The following is a 22,205-nucleotide window of genomic DNA, read 5'->3' as shown; positions in this document are numbered from 1 at the left end:
AAGACCCTCTGATATCCGAATGAAATGAACTATGAAAAGAAGTAAGCATTATACATGAGCTAAACAGATCAAACGTTGCTACCTTCTGCGGGAGTATGTTCCAAGGCTACTTCGACTACCAGATGTGAGCAGTTTGGCGGAAAGAGCACGAAATTCATCGTTCGGTGTATCATGAACGGCATCATCTGTACGAAGGCCGAAGATGTAATCTTCAATTTGGCCATTTTCAAGTAGATTCAACCATCTATCAGGCGTGAGCAGTGTTCCAGACTCATCCACCAAAATGTAGGCTGTTGCATCTGAGCTACTAGCTCGCACCAGCGCTACAGCATGCCTCAAGAAATCCTATTTATATAGAATTTCAGTAAAGTAAAATAAAAACCACTTCGAAAATTCTTTAAGAACGAAACGGATAACTCACCACATATTTACAGTCTGGTTCAATGACGACATGATAACGACACATATCCTTCACGTCAATCAGTCTGATAGTGTATGAACCCGACGGTGACAATTTTCGATCGACAGTGATGTAGTCTTGCTGGATTTCTTGAGCAGACAACTCAGAACATGTAATGACTAAATCTTTAATGACGTTAGCATCTGCACAGGTACTGGCCGAAACGGCTTGAAGCGTCTCTTACCTGCCCCAACTATTAGGGACCAAAGCTGCGGAACCTGAAGTGTTCGCCATTTGCCTTCTTCATTCGAAAAGATGTTTTGAGCGCCATTTGCAGTCTTCTGGGATGTTCCATCATCGTAGCCATAAAGGACTTCCAAGAGACTCCTCATATAGTGGTTCCCGTTGAACCGTTGTCTGGGTATATTTTCCGTGAGAAGTAAATATGGGGCCGAAAAGAAGATAACAGGCTCGGTGTCCGACGTATCATCGTATCGATACTTCCCAAGAGAACTATTGTACCTTCCTACATACCGGACTGTGGATCCAGGCTCTATATAAGATCCGGTTTCAGAAGACTTTTCGCATCTTGTTTTGACTTCCTTAAGAACTGTCAAAGCAACTGATTTGAGAGACTGGGATATGTATAGACAGTCCGCAACCAGATCCTTTGGTCCCAATCAGTCTCATGATTAATAACCAAGCTGTCAATTGCACTTACTTCCAGAGTTGAAACTTTTAATGATGAGGCCTGCAAGTGGCTGAGCCATTTTTAGCCTCAAGAACGGAACCCAATCTCGAATCATTACTTACAGCCATCTCATGCGAACAAGCGAAGGATCACTACCCCCGTTCCTGGCTTCAACTGGGCAAACTAGTGTGACTCTCTGATTTCCTGCTCTGTCCATGTAGTACTCTGCCGCATTAATTGTGAACAATTGCGTTGTAGAGCCACCAACCAACTCATGTATCTCATTAGTCCAAGATCCGAGTCTTTTGGCCGCTGCATTGCTTGGGTCGTCCTCAAGAAGAGACTTGGTGACATTGAGATTGAGCAACCCTGAATGAACCACGGGGCCTTCCGAAAATTCCGATTCTGACTCGCTAGAAGTTGAGGATATTTCGTTGCTGGATTCATTATGTTTGATTGAGCCTGACGTGGACGTCACCTTGTTTTGTGTATCCACATTGATCCAGTCAAAACCCAAATCACCATCATCAGTTTTGCGATCACCAGCTTGCTCAATGTCATCTCCTTCTTGGAGTTTGTACTCCGCGCTTAACTTAAGAAGCTCGTCAATATTTTCCTGGCCAAGTGCAAGCAGTACAACGACGGTGTTGCCTTCTTCTACAAAGGGGTATCTGAGTTCGGCCAACGCACGATTGGAAATCAACCTTGCAGGGATTCGGGTGGTTCCTGTCCTTGGATAAGTATGCTCATGGGAGGAAGCAACACTAGGCGCCCTTGAATGCGATGACAACGTCGGTAAATCTGACCCGCCTAAGTGATCCTCTTGGAAACGTATTTGTTTACTTTTATCACCCATTGGGAGTGCTTTTGAACCTATGGAATAGATGGCTGCTTTTCAGTTAGCCATATGCTGGAATACATGTCTTCTGTTGAGAAATTCACCTGCGCTATGAATCGAAATAATGGCTCGTTGTCTGTGCCGGTCGTGAAAGCATTGAGAGATAAATGGCGGGGAGGCTCCGGGCTATGTGAGGGGTTTTCCGCTCAGATGGGAATTCAATGAGCCGTAGAGCCTTGTCAATAATTCTCGTCGGGGCATGTCATCTGGATCAGCCGGGCTTGGTTGGCTTACGACCCATGGCGCAGCTGATAATGTGTGCCACACACCTGCATAAGCGCAGCCGCAACCTGGTTAGCGAAATCAGCCACTAATAAGGTGAACAGGGATTAGGCAAACCGGTAGATCAGCTCTGGCATAATTAGCTATCTACCCCTTCCCCAGGGTTTAATAGCTGGCAAGCAGCCGTTAGACATAAATTTAACGTTCCGCGGCCGAATAAATACTGCAGCGGAATGAATGATTAATTGGATAAATAAAAATGTGGGGGAACAGTTGCACACTCTGACAACACCTAAAACCCTGCCAGGCACTGCCTTGCTTCATGGTAGCCAGAGACCGGCGGCTCATTCTCTGTTTGTGGAGGGTAGAGTGCCCACGCCTAGATGACTCTACAAGTCATACAAGTCAAGGGACTGTAACATAGTAATCTACCTATTAACCTGCACTCTTAACCTGGCAATAGTGAAGTTTCAGAAAATCATGATTATCCTGAACACTCTATTTTGTGCATAGCACTAGACAGAACGGAAGTTGGGAAAATGATTTTGTTGATTAGTGAATCGCTTCATACACTTCTAGCATACGCGTAGTCTTAACGATGGATGTGATGAACTTTGCTGCTGTTGTCTCCTATTTCTCGTTATGCTTCCCTGTCGGCTGTCTTTGTTTTTTCGGCATCAAAGAGTAGGAAATGTTGGTGGATGGAAGAACACTGGACTGCTTTTCGGCTGATGCAATAAAACTACTCTAGCGGGAATTAAGAATAATAATTACAGGCTAAGTTAGGATCTTTCTTTAAAATGCAACAAGCTAGCTTATTAAGGTTGGATATCGGAAGATGAAATGGTGCGTTCCGAGACATAACCAAAACTTGTACCCCTCATACCGGTGGCGAGTAATTTTGTTCCTGCATCAACCGAATCACCCTTTGGTTGTGCCCGCCCAACAACTTCCATGGATGCGAGAATTACTTCATTTGTGACTGATTTGTCGCAGAGTCTTTGGAAGAGCCTGCAACAACATGCGACATCGACGGTCATAACGTGGCTTTGTCTACCGTGGCTATGTATTATTATCATCTATCATGTCTTCCGCCAGAAGGCGAACGAGCCACCAAGCTTGCCAGGCTTGATCCCATATTTTTCAAACACCTATAAATACATTACTGATAACAACAAATTCCTCGAGGAGGCGACGAAAGCGTTGAAGGAGAGCAGCGTTGTTAAGTTCAACCTTGGCACTAGCACAGTATATCTGGTTGCCGGATCGAATAATGTCCAAAAACTGTTCAGGAATAGCGCAAACGGCGCGCTAAGCTCGGACAAGTTCATTATCATGGTCAATGGCAGGGTGCAGGGAATGACCGAGGAGGATGTCGCAAAGATGGTGCACGATAGATCTGGCCGCTCGAAATTTCCAACTCCGGGGACACTCAACATCCCTGATGATCAGAGATTTTGGTTCGGTTTACATCACCTCTTCAACGAACATCTGTTTCGGGCGGAGGCGACTGCACGTCTTGCGAAGTCATTTTCCACTTTTTTTGGTGAGAAACTCGAACAATGGCCGCGTGGCGAATGGGAAACGGTACAACTATTCAAATACCTGAAGAAGGACATGGCTGAAGCTGCTACAATCTCGCTAGCAGGTCAAAAACTGATTGAGGACTACCCGGAATTTGTGGACATCTTTTGGGAGTTTGATACGATTTCTATGCAGCTCATGTATGGCCTGCCGTCGTGGATCAACCCGAAGCCAAAACAAATCCAGAAGAAGACATTGTCTATGATGATGAAATTCTTAACGAGTGCTTGGTCGAAGTTTGACTGGGACGGCCAGGACGCGGATTCTGACTGGGAGCCGATATTCGGGTCGAGGCTTCAGCGGGAACATTCAAAGTTCTGGAAGGATAGGGGGTTCTCGCTCCAATCGCGCGCTGGTATGTATATCGGCAACATTCTCGGGTCAGTATACCAGACGTTATAACGCGGAAGTATTCCCTTGCCATAGCTACTGAGACTTTCATCAGGATTAACTCAAACTCGGTACCACAGACCGCTTGGGCTGTAATGGAAGTGGTTAAAGACCCATCGCTTTTCAAAGCAGTCCGTGAAGAAATCGAAGGAGCGGTCATCACGGTTTCCGAAACAGGCAAGCCCACCTTCGACTTAGCAAAGCTTGTAGCTCTGCCACTGCTCCAGTCTATCTACGTTGAGACTTTACGTATGCACGTGTCCATCAACATCACTCGTGAAGTTTTGGAGCCAATGGAACTCGGCGGATATCATCTCAGCAAAGGGTCTCTAGTACAAGCTCCAACACAAATTGGACATTACGAAGAGTCAATCTGGGGTGCAGAGGGCCATCCTGCTTCCGAGTTCTGGGCGGAAAGACACATCATTTATTATGATGAGAAAGACGAGGAAGGACTAAATCAGAATGTTAAGGAGTTCTCCATGGCCGGTCGGCCGAGCGACTTTTTCCCCTACGGTAAGTTTATCACGCTCGTTGTCATCTGTACGGCTTGATACTAACACTTGAGATAAAGGCGGCGGAGTCTCCATGTGCCCAGGACGATTCTTTGCGAAGCAAGAAATCATGTTGGCTATCGCAATGATTGTATCTCGATTTGATATCGAATTTGAGCAGTGGATTAACATCGACGGATCCAAATCAGACAGGCCGGCCATGAATAACAGAAATTACATCGGGGCTGGAGCGGTACCACCAGATCGGGACATGAAAATGCGATGGAGGCGAATTTGGTAACTAGGAAAATTCTTTTATTTCCAAGTTCTGTCAACAGTGAACTCAAGGAGTCTGTTCCATGTTGTGGTCATTATGACTAATTATAAATACAATATTGGTATAGTTACAATGCCCGCTATTCATCAATCATCCCTTAGTTCATTCGGTAAACCGCATCCTTCTTGAAGTATCGGCTAATGTCATTGTCCTCGCCGCAACGTGAACAGGTGTGGAAAACCTTGGCTCCTTCATGTCCTGGGCCATAATGGTCAGGGCCCATACCAGAGGGTCCCAGGCCGGTGGTGCCAGGGACATTGGAAGTTTGCATACCTTGGTTGAATGGAGGAGATCCGTTACGTCCTCCCAGAGCGCCATGGTTGGAACCAATTCCGTGAGATCCGGTCGTAGTGGAAGACTCGTTGTAAGGGTCGAGCATGCTGGACTTGGGTACACCAGGCTCATTGCTTGAAATGCCAGAACGAGAGTAATCGTTGACACCACCGATATTGCTGTGGGTGTTGGATGCATTGTGTGCGCCAACAGTGTTGTGAGTTGCGGGGGTGTTGATGCCACCGCCATAGCCAGAGTCATGCATGTCATCGCGGTGGTGCCTGTGAGCTGCCTGACTAGCTGCCACAGCGGCTCCAGCACCAACTCCAGCTCCAATACCAGCTCCAGCAGCGCCGTGGCCGGTACGCTCACGGCCCATATCTCTGTCTCTGATCCTGGTATCATAGGGATCGTCCACGTTTCCTCCCGCCAGGGCTGCTGATGGGTTATGAGCAGCACTCTGGACGCCTCCGTAAGGGTTATTGCCAGCAGCGCCAACTCCAACGTTACGGCCATGGCCTGCGTGGGTAAAGTCGCGGCCCTCAATAGAACGATCGACGCTGGAGGCAGGATCATGGTGATGTGTGCTGGCAGCGTTGTATGTGCCGCCGCCAACTGCTTCACTGGGTCCTCTGGTACGATCGATGCCAGAGTCATAACCGGCGCGCTGCTCGTTGGGTCGCAGAGGCAAGTCCTTGTTCAAAGTACCAGTCGTTCCAGGAACCCCGTGGCCCTCACGGCCCACATCTCCCCAGTAGGGGTCCTGAGTGTTGCCTCGCTCGGAATTACGGAGGTGCTCGCCGGCATAAGGCTTGTTGTGGCCTGGCCCATGGCCAACATCGACGCCGGAGTCAGTGGGGCGATGTGTGTGGTGAGTTCCCGTCGTGCCAACACCTCCAAGGGTGCCACGATGGTCACGGTCTGAATCGACGCGAGGATCAGCGACATTGGCCGCACGGTTACCATGAGGGCCGTGGACGCCCGCAGGGTCATCGTAGCCGGTGGTGCGGCTATCAGTCAGGCCACCAGTGGCCCCACCATGTGTGTTACCAGTGAGGCCTCCCGTTCGGCCGGTGCCAGTGGTGTGATTGCCCGTAGAAGTGCCATAGGTGTTATGACTGCCGGTTAAGCCCGTGCCGGGGGCGCCGCGGTGGTCACGGTCAGAGTCCACACGGGGGTCGGCGGCGTTCGCAGCACGGTTGCTGTAAGGGCCGTGAACGCCAGACGGATCATCATACCCGGTGGTACGGTTACCAGAGAGGTCTCCAGTTGTTCCGCCATGCACCGGGTTACTAGAAAGTCCTCCCGTCCGGTTGGTGCCGGTGGTGCTTCCGTAGGTGTCGTTGGTGCCCGTCAGGCCAGAGCCAGGTGCGCCACGATGGTCGCGGTCGGAGTCAACACGAGGATCGACAGCGTTTGCCGTTCGGTTGGCGTGAGGTCCGTGAGTACCTGAGGGATCATCGTAGCCGGTAGTCTTGTTGACGCCAGTGTGAGTGCCCGTGTGAGTGCCCGTGTGAGCACCAGTAGTACCAGTGGTACCGGTGGTGCCCGTTGTGTGATCACGTCCTCCTGCCACAGTGCTGTGCTTGGTGTTTGTCGTAGATTCGGGGAAGGCTCCAGGAGGCTTGTCGTTCTCGTACGTCCTTTGAGGATGATCGTCCTGGTGGAGCGCGTTCTTAATTTTTGATCCCAAACCCATGATTGCTGATTAGTTAATTGAGTTTTTGTTGTTTGTTGTTTGTTGTTTGTTGTTTGTTGGTTGTCGTTAAGAGTAGTATTAAATCCGATGTGGTATATGGGTATACTTTGCTTGGTGGTGGTATATTGGTATAAGAGTGTAGTGTTGTGATCTAATTTTCTCGTTGATGTGAGGAATTCCAGACATCAAATACTTTCTGGCAGACGTGCTGGTCTTCGATTGTAATGCAACATCAAATGTGATGTCACAATCTGGAACCTGGTCCCAGCCAATTTACTGCGCCAAGCAGAATCACCCGGCCCATGGCCCAACTCCCCGATTGTGCTGCTATGAGCTCATGTGGAGCCTCGTTGGCAAACAATCAACTCCCAAGACAGAGCTTCAAGATGAGAAGCACCTCAATGACGGCGAAGGAGGGATTCATGACGTGAATTGCGGGGATGTCTGATCGAGCCACATCCGCTCCCGCAGTAGTAGAAGCTTGTCCCCGTCTTGGCGGCTCCGGCACACGGATCCGAGGATCTTCGCCCTAGAAAACAGGGAAACGGCTTCTCCACCAGGGGGATGACGGGCCATTGGCAGTCGTCATTTAGAGGGGCGCCACGAGGAACACCCGCCACACACTTATGCTACCCCAGAAATACAGGTTTGGCCCGGTGCAGGAGAGTGGCATAGCGACGTTCTTGTGTGGCGTTATCTGATGAAAAAAACATCCTTTGGATAAAGAACATCTAGGAACCGTCTACCCAGTCGATCACACCGGCTGACGCGTGCAGCGTATCTCATTGGCCGGTTGGTTTCGCCGAGGCCCTAGCACAGAAATTGCACGACCAACAAAATTATCCTGCGCATATTCTAGAAACTGCTGGCTGACACAAATTTGGCAGCTATGACACCCAATGTGGAGGTGAGAGACAGGATATGACGCGGTTGCGCGACACTTCACCTCAATAAGCTACATCATTCAGGTCCCAGCACCATAGAGCAGAGTGGTGCTTGTACCTCAAATTGCGCCCGACTTATTACCGAGAAGCTCTTGATGAAAATAATGTTTCGGTGAGACTATCAAACTCAGCATGCTACCCAAATGCAAGATAGTTCGCAAGCCCTATGCGCGTTATGACACCGAGCATTCTGTGTTGGCCCCTAACGCACTGTGATATCGTTAAATAACACGATCGCAATAACCAAGACCAAGATCCTATTCAGATTCATTGCATCAAAAAAACATTTAGCCTGCCACATAAAGCTAGTAAGTGCGGCTACAGCAGTATTGAATTATCGTCGAAAAGAAGTGCGGGGTTATCACAACTTGACCGCATTGAGATAATCGATGGTTGTTATCTTCAAAGCAGGTTTGGTATCTGCTGAAGCTCTGTCAAGTCCTTTCAGTTAGACGGCAGCAATTAATACATGAAGTAACAGCAGCCTGGGTCGGTCTTGGCAGCAAGAGTCTTCACAATTCGGGCGGTTGATTCCGGTAATCAACTATTCAGATGATCTACATGACCAAGGGAATGAAAACAAATACCACCAGTCTTTCAGACAAGGTGGTCTGAACAATTCATTCTGTAAAACCAGAATTGATGCGCATCCGGTGGTGAAAGTTACGCCAGTTTTAAACAATACGATTAAGTCCAATGGTGACTGAACTTTTGGTGTCAGTAGTAATAATCAATTACTTAAATGTCTCCGGTTCGTATAGCCGTACTGTTCACGCATCATATCACAATCAACTACCGCAATTGACATCAGGCTCCGGAGCTTTATCACGTAGAATCTTTTGCGAAACCCATTCAGTTCGACGTTTCGATTGATATGCTTCGTTGAGGCAACAAGCCTTCAAAGTGGCAATTTAGATTGGCCTATAAAGTTTTGAAAAGTACATACGAAAAATAGTACTAAAGTAAATACCAGATGCTTCTGTTTCTCGCAGGTTTCGACAACGGCGCCGACTGGAAAAATCTTATTGCTAAGCGTCGTGACATTCTAGCACTTTGACCTAAGGAGAAATGGCTATTCATTTGGATTCCATGATTCCGAACCGCTCTAGAAGCTTTCAAGTGTTGATTAGTTTTGGACATTGTGCATTGCTCTTTTCAACTTATTTGGCGTAACTACTGTTGGCCCCAACAGGTCTGTGTGTATCGCAGTGGTTGATAAGAGTGCAGCCGCCAAGCAAATTTACATAAACGAGGGCGTGGGTAGGCTTGGTATGTCTAGGCTTAGGATTCATCAGTTTTCAGGCAAATAGAAATCTATCGTTTGCCACACACGTCCGTAACATGAACATTACAGTGAGTTGATGGCTACTGGCGTGAAAGCTTGATGCGAATTGGGAACTCTCCCGATCTTCAGCCGAGACACCTTCTACGATAAGATAAGCAAGAACCTACGGGTTACGTACCCATAATTGATAGTGCGTAACTGCTATCTATATCCCCTCCCGTTGCACTTTCATGTCACGATGCTTATTTTGCCGTCTCCTTCATTCCTTATCACCTGGATTAGCGTTCAGACAAGATCGTAATATTCCTTTGTTGAAGACCATATTTTCGCTTTCACTTCAAACAACGCTGCCTCTTCTCAGACTTGCATTTTGTTCAACCCTCTGGAGTTTTCTGGGGTTTCATATTGCACACGATACCTACCGGCAAGATGGGCAAGGCGTCAGCTTTTCATGGCGCTCTCATTCACTCACTTGGTTCGGATCAAGTGGAAATTCTCGAAAGCGCAGGGCTAGTAGTCGGGGATGACGGAGTCATCTCTGGCTTCTATCGCGATATCTCCGTTGATGAATTTTCGAAGAAAATACCTAGCGGCATTCAACTGCAGAAGCTTGCCGAAGGCGAATTTTTGTCACCAGGGTTTATTGACACACACAACCACGCTCCTCAATGGGCCATGCGCGGGCTTGGCCAGGGCCTTCATATCCTCGACTGGCTCGATCAAGTCACGTTTCCTCACGAAGCGCGATTCTCAGACTTAACGTATGCTCGAAAGGTCTATGAGAGCTGCGTTGAAGGTTTCCTCAAACAGGGCATCACAACGGCCTCTTATTATGGCTCTAAACATGCCGAGGCAACGCAGGTTTTAGCCGACATTTGTCTCTCGAAGGGCCAGCGGGCGTTTGTCGGCAAGTGTAACATGGACCGCAATGCTCCGAGCTACCTACACGACGAATCTGCATTGTCATCTCTACAGGAAACTGTTGAGTGCGTGAAGCACATCCGTCACATAGACCCAGCCGGACAGCTGGTCCGCCCTGTTCTGACACCTAGATTCGCTATCTGCTGCACGCCGGAATTGCTTGCCGGACTGGGCAAAATGGCCGCAGAAGATCCAGAGCTTGCGATTCAGACGCATTTCAACGAAGCAGAGCAAGAAATTAATGCGACAAGGGAATTGTTTCCGGAATTTTCGAGCGAGGCAGATCTTTACCATCACTATGGCCTCCTCAATCATCGATCGATTCTTGCACATTGCACCTTCATGACCGAGTACGAAATGGACAAGATTCACGAATACCAATGCGGTGTCGCGCATTGTCCTATATCGAACATGACCGTTGGCGGAGGCTTCATGGCAGCATCCATCCGTCAGTTTCTGACCAGAGGTATCAAAGTTGGTCTAGGGACCGATAGTGGAGGCGGGTTTTCTTCCAGCATGCTTGATAGCATTCGACAGGCAGTCATAGCTTCCAATGCGCGTGAAGTCATGTCGGGTGGCAAAGATAAATCGTTGTCCCTCGACGAAGTGTTTTATCTATCAACCTTGGGTGGTGCCAGAGTGTGTTGCCTTGAGGACATGGTTGGGAGCTTTGATGTGGGCAAGGAATTTGACGCCATGTGGGTGAGATGTCCACTTGAGGAGACATTTGGAGTCATGACTGTGCGAGAAGAGACCGACAGTCTCAGGACTGTCTTTGAGAAGTTTTTGATGACGGGCGATGATCGGAATATCGTGCGGGTGTACGTGCGAGGCAGATTGGTTAAAGATGTAATATCTAGGTAACAAGACAAGAGTACTATTGTCCAGCCCATGTTTTGCGACTATCCACACGACTGGCAAAACATCATATGTCAATTGGCCCTTTGATTCCCTTGCTGTAGTACTTTGGGTTGAGCCCTCTGAAACCAGAATATTCTTCTTCAGCCCACCCACCGCAAGGGGCATTAGGTCACTATCTCCTATGCCGTCTCTGTGAAATTGCACTGGAGGTTTTGCATTTTGCGTGAGCAGCTCCCTGGTTGGAACCATATTGATGAAGTTCAATGTTCTTGGCAGATAATCCTGGAAGCTCTGCCGGTAAATCGACAAGAATAGATGCTTGATTACCCATCCATATAGGCCCAGCCCTCCAGGGGTATAAGCGACTCAGCTGTGGGAGGGAGTAACGATGCAAGCAGAAATTCTGGCCAAATGTGGGGGGAGAGATAGAGAGAAAGGGGTCAACCCAGCACAGACACCAGCTTAAATTTGATTATTTATCCCTGTCAGAATATCTCGGTCAAGCCGAAGATGTTCTATTAAATAATGCATTTGGGTATGTATAGCACGCGAAATTCAAACCTTTGTTCACTTGCGATATTATTTTCTTTGACTACCAACAACATTGACAATGTCTATACAGACTCGCTTCACCCAAGTAATTTGAACCAGAAAACGTAATGCTATTGGAACGATACCTTCGGATGAACCAAAGGTTGGCCGAGAGAGCCCTGACTCATGAACATTCGGGCAATGCCGAATCGAGGGACGTCTCCGCGGCTTTCCACACATCACTTGCTCCCAATGTACAGCCAATAGGGTAAAAAGCCGACTATGAGAAACACCGGGGGAGGCATCATTAGCCCCCTTGCCCCACATGATTCGTAGTTCATCAGATGTCTGAGTCGTAATCATAGGGATTTAGTGTTATAGATTCTTATTTGGAGCCTTAATCGCAGCTTTTTGTGTCCATGACAGGCACCAATATCTACATAGTAAGTGGTGATATTACTGATTATTCAAGCTGTCTCTATGTAAGTTGACTTAGCTGCCAATTTCCTCGTTTGGAAGGGTATCCTTCTGTTATCATCAAAGATGATGATGCGAGTTGATGCGGCGGACAATTCGGCAGCAAAACGGAGCGAAGGATGGCCAAGACTTGATAACTCCGGTACAGCCAAAACGCGGGTCTAACCTCCACTCCATCACTGCCCGCTTCAACATCAAGGCCCCACTGACTGCGCCGAGCTCAGCTCCGGCAGTACGGCGAGCCCTTCTACCCTGCTCCATGATGTGTAAAGTGGACTATGGTCTCGTTATAGCCTGGTTAGCACCTAAGCTTGCCCCAATGCTCCAGCTGGTGGCTTCAAAAGGGGTCTTCGATAAACAAACCTACAGATATAAAGTACAGCTTGTGATCCTGTCAATTGAGCTGTCTTTTTGTATTGTCATCACAACCAGCAGTCGTTCGCTCTTCTTCCAATTCAAACTGGGTCTTTCACTCTTTTCAATTTGACGTGTGCTTCTTTCACCCTGACACTCTCATTCTTAGCTGTTCAGCACTTCACAATCTTTCACCATGAAAATTACGCTTTCCACTTATTTGGCCCTCCAGGCAATGGTGGGCTGTGGCTTGTCAGCGGCTTTGCCCAGCAAGACGATTCTTCGGCCAGTTCAGAAGCGGCAAGACTCTGTTCCCGCCATCCCTCTCGGACCTGCCAAGTTCACCCCCAAAACCAATGTTACTCTCCCTTACGAGGGGCTCAACGCAACAAATGCCCTCGTCCGCGCTATGATGAAACAACCCGCAATCATGCTCGAAAACATTGAGACAATCACTGATGTTCAATGCTCTGATACCGGGGTTGTCCTTAAGTTCAGCGCAACTGAGGACTACAACACTTGCTTGGGTGCCTGGCCAGCCAAAGACTTCATCATCGTTACCAATCACAACGGGGCTTGCGATGGTGAACACGAACGCGGCATATACGTTGTCGAAGGATACACTTTCGACAACGCAACTCTCACTCTCACGGCATCTTCCAGCCGGGCGGAGATCCGTGACCAGCTAAATGATGCTGTCATCGACTTTCAGCACACGGGCACTGCCACTACGAAACGCGATCTCTCTAGCACCATTTCTGCTGACCTCTCTGGCTCCACCTTGATTGCGACTGGCCCCCTGACTATTGTTGCCAATGAGGCGAAGCTAGAGAGCACTGTTACTTTGGCCGGCCACGTTCACTACGACTTCTGGAAGTTCAAAGTTGATGAGTTTTACATCGACGTTGACTACTCCTCGGCTCTGAATCTCAATATCTCCGCTGCTGTCAACGCCGAGTACACTACAGACCTATACAACTACAATCCCCTCTCTGTCTCTGTCTCCGCTTTCACTATCCCTGGAATCATCGACGTCGGTCCCATGGTTGATTTTGGTCTCGGTATTGAGTTTGCCGCGTCCGGATCCGTTAAGGCTTCCGTTGACGTTGTCACGACAATTTCTGATGCCAATGTGCACCTAGACTTCCTGGATGCCAGCATGACTTCCACCACCGGCTGGAAACCTGAGACGACTGTCTCCACCGACATCGATGCTCAGGTTGAGCTTCAATTAAATCCTTTCGCAGACCTGACTGTCGCTTTGGGTGTCAAGCTTTTCAACGGCCTCCTGGACATGTCTGCTGGTGTTGAAGCCAAGCCCACCATTGTCAACGCTTTTGCTGTTGACGTTGACTTTACCTACACAAGCTCAAGCGGTGTTACCTTCACCAAGCCGACTGGTGATCAGTGCATCAATGGAGCATGGTTCGCCAGTACGTTCCAATTTGGTGTCGAGGCCTTTGTCACACAATTCTACACCAAGTCTTTGTACGAGGTCGAGATACCAATTTACACCTCTCAGTGTTGGAATTTCGTTAAATAGAAAGCGACTGCCGACTAGTCTGTGTAACGAGAAATGAGGATGAAGATTGCGGCGATGTTAGGTATTCAGATATATTTACAGGTACCATAGTTATGGTACAAAATCCAAGAAACCATATTGCCATCAAACCTGAAATTTTCTTTCTAGAGAAGCTGAGTCTCAGAATGTTTAACCATCATGCTATTCGGATCTCTGAACGACACGTGTGTTTCAGATGTGACCCCTTTCTCAAAAATGCCTAGTCCATCTTTGATGATTTGATACTTTCTCTCAATCTTAACCTGAACTTTATCTTCTTACCTATTGAATTTGTCTTCCATTGACTCTTGATTTGATAATAAAAAGATTCTGCACTTTAGGAAACTTTAACACCGTTCTAAAAACAGGAAGTGGCTTTACCGTATTTTAGAAGCCTGGATTATCGCCCATCGTGCACTTATTTGGGTGTTCTCATCATGAACAGTGACATCATTGTAGCACGCAATACGAGCGTGATGGTTCTGCTATAAAACCCCGCCTATATGGCTATGCCAAGACGTTGGATTACGGGTGCGGACCGCAGACCTCGGATGTAGGGTTTCTGTTGGATTACGTGACCAGAATACGGGCAGACGGTCAGCAGCAGCTGCCGGCCGCCGGCCGCGGCAGCGGCCGCAGCAGCGGAGCCCGGAGATTACGTCTCCGGGCTGCCAACAGCTATATCTACACTTCCGCTGCTGCTGCTGCCAACCTTCTACTTTCCATTCTACATACCGATTTACAGCTTCCGAATATACCATATTGATATTCGGCGAGCTCCAGCCCATGCGGGCAGTCCTGTTGTATACAACAGATACCCTGTGATTCCAACAGTTTCATTGAGTTTTATCTGCATATCGAGCTTCAAGCACTGTCGTATCATCACCTTCCCATTTAAGCAGTCGTCACCGTACGGGGCATGATACAAGATCAGCCCATGACCGCAGACGACCTTTAGATAGAAGGCCACTAATATTCGGGCGTGTCCGCTGGTGATGGTAATCCGAAGAAATGTGTTGTAAACAATATATTTACAACGTCCGAACCATCCCATGATATTCATAGAACCCGCCGGCTATTCTAAATCATTGCACTGAAAATGTTGATGGTTTATATCAGAGCACGATATACACCTTGATTATGGTAGCTGTCAAGTACACTGTAGATTTCCCGTAATTTGCCATCCCTGCATCAACATGTCAGCAGTCATGGACAGTAAGTGAGGGCAACATTGGTTGTGGCAAATACTCTAATCGTGCCGAGCCAGGAACCGTCGAGTCGGAGTTTAAAGGTCACTCGAATGGGGTAACAAGGCTGCATAAGTGCGATTTTTACGCGACGAAGCAGAGTCGGCGTCAAGAAGACTATCAACTTTGACGATGAAATGCACACACTGTAGTCAGTGTTGTTAGTGACGGTAAAGATGCTTTCCGCCGAGTCTCCTCGTCTGTGTTGAGATCTATCACCGTCCCTCTTGTTGCATGAAACTGGACTTGCATCGACCGGTACAAATTCAGTCCCGAGGTCAAGATATTCGCCCCGTGCCTTGATATCCTGCGATTGTGGAAGAAACAAGTATCGGTAACTAGCAGGAGTTTCAAACCCATCTGTTATCGCCCCACGTTGCAGGGCTCACAGCGTATCTACAGGGTCTGTTCCCTCTGGCGCATGGGGCACCTGTCGCAGGAGTTTGTCGAATGAGCTTGCATTCAACGTATGGCTGTGACTGCTGGTATCAGCAATGCAAGTATGTTCGCACATCGCGGTGGGGTTGCCGTCTACTTTGGCACGATTGAGGGGAGTGAGGGGAAGCAAGTTGTGTGCTTGGCATACCTTGCAAAGACTACCTCCGCTACGGCGTCATGCCATGATAATGCAGCCAAGCAACGCAGGAGGAAGGCGACTGAAAGATGACCACAAATAAATGCTACGTGACACGCGTCGAGGGATTCATCTGTCTGAGTTACTGGACCGCTTTTGATCGCGCTTATGGAAGTACCGGTTTGTGGTAGGGCCTTTGCTTGTGATTCGTCGGGGGCGATGTTGCAGAATCACGTCAAGAAGAGGCATGTTCGGCGGGAATTGCGGAGAACAAACCCCAACAGCAATAGCCCGCCCCTTGTGCCCGTTATCTATCCGTACACTACACTGCAATAACCCATAACGACTTGGCCCATGACCCGATCTCCAATCTACCCCCCGCTTCTCCAATTACGTATTACGTCTTGCAAGAATGAAACTTGGAGCCATACCGTACTTATAGATGCCGGTGTGTCAATGGCGTTGTCTCCTGGCGGCGGGGCAGCTACCGTGCACGTCTTCACTTGAGACCCAGGACTAGTTTCTTCCCCCGCAGTCCAGAAAAGGCAGTAATTCGCCGATGGGGGTCACCTTAGCCTCGGGGGTTCGGAATTCCTGCTCACCCTCTCAAAGGCTGTATCGTCCCCGTTCATCAGCCGGCCCGCCCCCAACCACAGCATCCCCTAAAACATGCCGGACACACACTTGGTTTGCGGCGGCATCCCCGCGTCTTGGCGAAGGTGTCCCGCTCGCTACCCCGCAGCGGCCTCTTCGGCCATCTCATTCAAGAAAGATATTCCGCGGTGATGAGGACTCTTTGCAGCACGGGTCACCCGAGGCTATGTCATACAAGGGGAAGCTATTCTTGGTGATTTGCTGGGCTGGCTATCTCGTGAGGGGTTCGTTGAATATATATGATGGGCGTCTCTGCACGGGTCAGCTTTCTCTTACGGAACTCGCTTCTAATCATTCCAATTTCACCCACACATACCTATAACAATGGCGTCCCCTACGATGAAAGCTGTGAACTACCAGGGCCCTTACTCGGTCAAGGTTTCGGACGTAGCGTTGCCCAAGATCCAGCACCCTGACGATGTCATCGTCAAAGTGACCACGGTGAGATGCTCCTCATTCCAGTAACCTAATGATCGCCAGAGTGCTCAGAGGCTAACCTATGATGAAGGCTGCCATCTGCGGCTCAGACTTGCAGTAAGCCTTCAGTTATTCAACTGACATGAGTGCACAGTTGCTGAGCAATTTTTAGCATGTACGAGGGAAGAACAGCTGCAGAAGCTGGCATCACATTTGGTAAGCGAACAGAGAAAAGCTGCAAGCGACCCACACACTGACTGAACCAGGTCATGAAAACATGGGAATTGTTGAGGAACTTGGCAATGGTGTTACCCTCTTGAAGAAGGGAGACCGCGTTGTCATGCCTTTCAACGTCGCTGATGGTCGGTGCCACAACTGCGAAGAGGGGCGTACCGCATTTTGCACGGGTGTCAATCCTGGTTTTGCTGGTGGTGCCTACGGTGAGTCCCTCAAATACTGAACTGGAAACAGGAGCTGACAAAAAACGGTGCAGGTTACGTCGCTATGGGACCTTACCCTGGAGGTACGAGATCAAAAACAAGCTTATAAGGAAACGTCCGAGGCTAACAACAACATACAGGCCAAGCACAATATATCAGAGTGCCTTATGCCGACTTCAATGCTCTCAAGCTTCCCCCTGGCAAGGAATTTGAGGCGGATTTTATTTTGCTCGCAGGTGCGCATTTCTACTACATATTCAGAATCCATCACAAGCTAATTTTTCAGATATCTTCCCCACGGGTTGGCATGGCATCGAACTCTCTGGTTTCAGACCAGGTGAGACTGTCGCCGTATTTGGAGCTGGGCCTGTTGGTTTGATGGCTGCCTACTCAGCAGTTTTGCGTGGCGCTTCCAGAGTCTACGTCGTCGATCGCGTCCCTGAACGTCTCCAGTCTGCAGAGAAAATCGGATGCACACCCGTTGATTTCACCAAGGGTGACGCTGTCGAGCAGATCAAGAAGCTGAACGGCGGAGAGGTTGATCGCTCTGTTGATGCGGTAGGCTACCAAGCTGTCAACGCCGGTGGTAACACAGAACAACCCAATATTGTTCTGGAGAACATGATCAAGGTTACAAGAGCCTGTGGAGGACTTGGCATTCCGGGACTTTACGTGCCTAGGTAAGATTGGCTGTCTACTAGGTTTCTCTATCAAGACTGACAACATCTTTGTTTTAGTGACCCCGGTGCCTCCGACGATGCTTCGGCAAAGGGCATGATTAGCTTGAGTTTCGGAAAGCTCTTTGAGAAGGTACTATGGCTGATATTCGCAAATGAATCTCATACTGACCGCTTGCAGGGACTCTCCATTGGTACTGGACAGTGCAATGTCAAAGCGTACAACAGATATCTGCGCGATTTGATTATTGCAGGAAAGGCCAAGCCCAGCTTTGTTGTCTCCCATGAAATCAATATCGACGATGCCGAAATTGCGTATGAAAAGTTTGACAAGAGGATTGATGGATACACAAAGGTGCTCATTCATCCGAACGGGGGATTCTAATCGTCGCTTGACTTGGGATCGTCGGATGTTAAAGTGTTAAAATAGCGGGATGTCAGTGTGGGTGGTTGGTGCTGTCGATGTTAGCGAGGAGGCTGGCCACGGGTCCATGACACAAAAGATTGACATGGCATAGCGCCCTGTATTTCTTCTAGGAATTAAAATGCCCAAATTCAATATAGTTCCAACGTTTGGTTAATGTACTCATATCAGATACTAGCAGAGCACGACCTCTAATCCTGTACGCAGAACTGCCTCTTCCATCTTCAGAACTGGTCGATTGCTGCTTTAGCTTGGGCTGTCTTAAGCCTTTCTAATGCCAAGGTGAGACAATTGAGTTCCTGGCCATCGTTCTACGGGTGCCTGGATTTTGTCTCGACGGTTCTGTTTAGTGCAATCCAAAAGCGGCGGGAACAATATTATCGGACGCCCTGATGGACGATGTGCTGCCGGCTTTACCACCCAACTGTGAGCGGCCTGTTGGACTTTATTATGTTGCTTTAAATGACAGAAACATGGAGGCACGTAAACGTATTAGAACATGTGGAGCCCCAGCAAGTGTAATTCACAAAGATGCAGCTGCTTTCAAAGCTAACTCTGCTCTAGTGACTTGATGTTATAGCTTCATAATATCTCTTCTTTTGGGTCTATCTATAATTTTTTATAAGTTCCAGAGTGGCTTATAAGGGTGTGGGCTTTATAGAGTAGACGTACGTACCGGCTTCCAGGTTGGGCAAGAACGATACAAGCTAATCACAGAGCAATGTGATCAAGTTTTGCAGTTCCAGTACAGGTCAATCCATCGAACTGTGCCACGGTATTGGGTTAGATCTCGCTTTCTTGCTCAACTGACACAAAAGACTAGGACTCCTTCGCTCAGAATTGTTAGAGTTTTCCCGTAAGTATGAGGCAGCCATGTTGATTCGTTCAGTGTTCGAGTTCGAGATGATTAGGAAGCAGCCCCCAAATCGCCATAGGCTTCGATGACTGCCAACCCAATACCATTAGCGCCGTCGATGATGAAAACACGTGCTCCAGTAAGTTTAGATTCTATTGAGAGGGTATAGGTATGTTCAGACGGGAGAGAAGTAATTAATAGTTCGTTCCAAAAAGTTTAGAACGTTAAGAGACCAGGTTGCACCATACACATTCGAGGAATCCCATGAGCAGATCACTTTCATAATGCTCCAAGACATCCACTTCATCAGAAACCTTATTCTACGTTCACCAGTATGCTGCAAAAAGTTTCCAAATATGCAGCCAGCTTACTTTTCTTGGGGAAATACCGCCATAGCCAAACCTTATTCAGCAAATGTTGTGGTTGGCCGCGATCAATACCGGTCGCACTAATAATGTAACACATTTACCAGCATATTGCGAAATGAAGGAGGAGTGTGTCATTCAGCTCGGATTTAACGGGGGTATGGATTACAGACCCCTGACTAAGACCTGCCAAATTGATACAAAACTGTGGCTCTTCTCATTTGCGAGTGACACAACAATATCACACATTTGCCATCATGGATATCAAGTTTGGGGACATGCTCAGCCGTAACTCGGGTCAACCGGCTGAGGTTTGCCAAGTGATATTTGAAGTCTCGAAGTCTTGGTATCACTAAAGAGGCGAGAAGAAGATAAATAGCATAATGGTTCTGATTCAATAGGGTTGGTCGCGCTGGATTTGCGTTAGTTTTGGTGGGGTAAAGGTCAATATGTGCTCAAATATACATCGCCTTCCACGAACAAAATTCGGGAGCAAGTGGCCCTCACAACTAGATAGGACAGAAAGCCCAAACCATTGTTTTTAATCAATTTCTAAAGTTTATCTTCTCTGCTATGAGCTTTGGCATTCTAGCCTGTCACTGGGCGTGGATCATCATCGTCGGAAACTTAATGGCCGACCATCGCCTCGGCCATGGGGTTGAATCTGTTTCCGACCGGCTTAGCAGCATCAATTATGGTGCGCATCTCCTTCTGCTCCTCCTCGGTTAGGACGACATCGCGAGATCCCCAGTTCTCCTCCAGCCTGTGAGTCTTAGTTGTTCCAGGAATGGCGATGAGACCCTGAGAAGCAACCCAAGCGAGCGCGATTTGAGCCGTGGTACATCCTTTGCGCTTTGCCAGCTTCTTTATTTCTTCCACAATCGCCTTATTTTTGTAGAAGTTCTCACCCTGGAACTTCGGGACTGAAGTACGGCAAGTATTAGTTGATGGCTCGAAGGTTTATAGAATGATATGAGATTTTGCAAGGTCTTACCGGTGCGGCGGAAATCGGTTTCAGGGAAGTCATCGGGAGAGTTATAATCAAAGTTATCAACGAGCCATCCGTGGCCCAGAGGACTGAAAGCCACAAAGGCCACGCCCAACTCTTTGGCCGTATCGATGAGCCCGTTGGTCTCGTGCCCCGTTTCGAAAGCAGAGTATTCTGCTTGAATAGCATCGATCTTGGCAACTAAGATGATCATTAGTGTTTAGCATGCTTGAAGGGCCAATAAACATACTCGAGTTCGCCTTGCGGAGAGTCTCGGGAGAACACTCGGACAGACCGATATATTTTACTTTTCCTGCCTTGCGAAGTTCGTCGAGGGTACCAATAGACTCCTCGAGTGGGGTTTCTAATCTTTATTAGTATTTAGCATTCAAGCTGCCTGTGAAACTCATACCAGGATCGATTCTGTGAAGGTAGTAGAGATCAGGAGCGAAACCTAGCCTCTCAGTGGTCCCTTGAAGGTATTCCTTGATATGAGAAGCAGAGTTGGTGACGATCCTGGCACCTCCAAAGACGTCAAACCCGCACTTAGACGCAACTGCAGAGCATCAGACATTAGACCCCGGAAAAAATACCATGGGAGCAGCTACTCACGGAAGATCTTGTCGCGAACGTTGTGCTTTCGAATGAAGTCACCCAGGAGTTTCTCGTTTTGACCAGCCGCATAAGCGACCTAAATTCGATCAGTGATTTGTTAATTGCAAGGACTCCTCTATTACTTACCGCAGTATCCCAGTGTGTATAGCCTAGGTCAACAGCCATCTGCAAGACCGGTCGCGCCTCCTCAGTGCTCAGAGGAGTTCCCATAGCGTGGCTAAGGCCCATGGCACCGAATCCCGGCACGGAAAGTTGAACATCGCCGATAGGGAGTGTTTTGACCATTTTGTCGATTATGGGCTTCTTCTGGCAACAGGGTCTAAAGATGGATATCGGCATGTTGCTAGTGCACACATGAGCGAGAGGTGGGAACACAGACCGGATGAGATTGCTAGAACGATAGCTGCAAGCACAATGTATCGAACAGAGACTACTATTGAATTCCAATGGAGTATTTCTGGCTCTTTATACTTCTCTGGCGAAGTATTTGTATGACTTTTTAACTCACACTTTACAATGCCCACGGTTTGGCCCGTTACGATCTTCGTGCGCTAAATGCATGATGCCAATGCCGTACTTTACCTCAAGTGGTTACTTCCTGTAAGTGGGTGACAGCCGCATGATCCACATAGGGGCATAACTCCGGATCTCCGACACTTGCTTAGACCTGGTAACTTTAAAGTTCACCACTTCGTCCACTTCGTCCCATCATCACTGACTCCGACCGGCTCCAATGAAAGGCAGGACCCCGCAATTTTTTGGGGCCATCAGCAGTACTGGAGATCATCGAAACACCCAATACCTTATTTGATGTGGATTCGGTTCAGGGGCTATGGAAGGACTCCGATCCTTGATTCCATACGTACAGAAGTCGTAGATATGTGTAAGGGGCGCTCTGAACTCGTATTAGTGCGTGTAACAATGGTCCACATTATCTTGCCCGGGTGCGTAGTTCGGTCACAACCATATCGGTAGGTGATGAAAATGGCACTACTCATTGGATGGTTTTAATCTTGTTCGGCTGAG

General features: G+C 48.3%; 7 protein-coding genes across 7 annotated transcripts; 4 read left to right on the top strand and 3 right to left on the bottom strand.

The window, feature by feature from the left end:
* Positions 1–78: 78 nt before the first annotated feature.
* EsH8_I_000109 (uncharacterized protein) lies at positions 79–1,947 on the bottom strand (the record flags this gene model as incomplete). The annotated part of the gene is made up of 5 exons (XM_083267522.1): positions 79–345; positions 422–585; positions 645–1,068; positions 1,122–1,161; positions 1,214–1,947. The coding sequence occupies 5 exons, from the start codon at positions 1,945–1,947 to the stop codon at positions 79–81; spliced, it is 1,629 nt and encodes a 542-aa protein (XP_083117960.1).
* Positions 1,948–3,165: 1,218 nt separating this feature from the next.
* Positions 3,166–4,980, top strand: EsH8_I_000108 (cytochrome P450; the record flags this gene model as incomplete). The annotated part of the gene is made up of 3 exons (XM_083267521.1): positions 3,166–4,175; positions 4,241–4,701; positions 4,760–4,980. 3 exons carry the CDS (start codon positions 3,166–3,168, stop codon positions 4,978–4,980), a joined length of 1,692 nt encoding a protein of 563 aa, XP_083117959.1.
* Positions 4,981–5,113: 133 nt separating this feature from the next.
* EsH8_I_000107 (uncharacterized protein) lies at positions 5,114–6,988 on the bottom strand (the record flags this gene model as incomplete). Its single annotated transcript, XM_083267520.1, has 2 exons — positions 5,114–5,214; positions 5,290–6,988. The coding sequence occupies 2 exons, from the start codon at positions 6,986–6,988 to the stop codon at positions 5,114–5,116; spliced, it is 1,800 nt and encodes a 599-aa protein (XP_083117958.1).
* Positions 6,989–9,646: 2,658 nt separating this feature from the next.
* On the top strand, positions 9,647–11,002 carry EsH8_I_000106 (uncharacterized protein; the record flags this gene model as incomplete). Its single annotated transcript, XM_083267519.1, has 1 exon — positions 9,647–11,002. One exon carries the CDS (start codon positions 9,647–9,649, stop codon positions 11,000–11,002), a length of 1,356 nt encoding a protein of 451 aa, XP_083117957.1.
* A 1,555-nt stretch (positions 11,003–12,557) lies between these two features.
* On the top strand, positions 12,558–13,904 carry EsH8_I_000105 (uncharacterized protein; the record flags this gene model as incomplete). The annotated part of the gene is made up of 1 exon (XM_083267518.1): positions 12,558–13,904. The coding sequence occupies one exon, from the start codon at positions 12,558–12,560 to the stop codon at positions 13,902–13,904; it is 1,347 nt and encodes a 448-aa protein (XP_083117956.1).
* Positions 13,905–16,721: 2,817 nt separating this feature from the next.
* Positions 16,722–18,316, top strand: EsH8_I_000104 (glutathione-independent formaldehyde dehydrogenase; the record flags this gene model as incomplete). The annotated part of the gene is made up of 9 exons (XM_083267517.1): positions 16,722–16,838; positions 16,906–16,931; positions 16,987–17,030; positions 17,081–17,254; positions 17,308–17,337; positions 17,395–17,490; positions 17,541–17,934; positions 17,992–18,064; positions 18,113–18,316. 9 exons carry the CDS (start codon positions 16,722–16,724, stop codon positions 18,314–18,316), a joined length of 1,158 nt encoding a protein of 385 aa, XP_083117955.1.
* Positions 18,317–20,203: 1,887 nt separating this feature from the next.
* EsH8_I_000103 (uncharacterized protein) lies at positions 20,204–21,464 on the bottom strand (the record flags this gene model as incomplete). The annotated part of the gene is made up of 6 exons (XM_083267516.1): positions 20,204–20,499; positions 20,571–20,765; positions 20,815–20,928; positions 20,977–21,120; positions 21,177–21,255; positions 21,306–21,464. The coding sequence occupies 6 exons, from the start codon at positions 21,462–21,464 to the stop codon at positions 20,204–20,206; spliced, it is 987 nt and encodes a 328-aa protein (XP_083117954.1).
* Between the last annotated feature and the right edge of the window lie 741 nt (positions 21,465–22,205).

This window comes from Colletotrichum jinshuiense, chromosome 1 (assembly GCF_051148585.1).
Source record: "Colletotrichum jinshuiense chromosome 1, complete sequence".
Taxonomy (NCBI): Eukaryota; Fungi; Ascomycota; class Sordariomycetes; order Glomerellales; family Glomerellaceae; genus Colletotrichum; species Colletotrichum jinshuiense.
The sequence above is the reverse complement of the archived record's forward strand: the minus strand, read 5'-3'. Positions and strand labels throughout refer to the sequence as shown.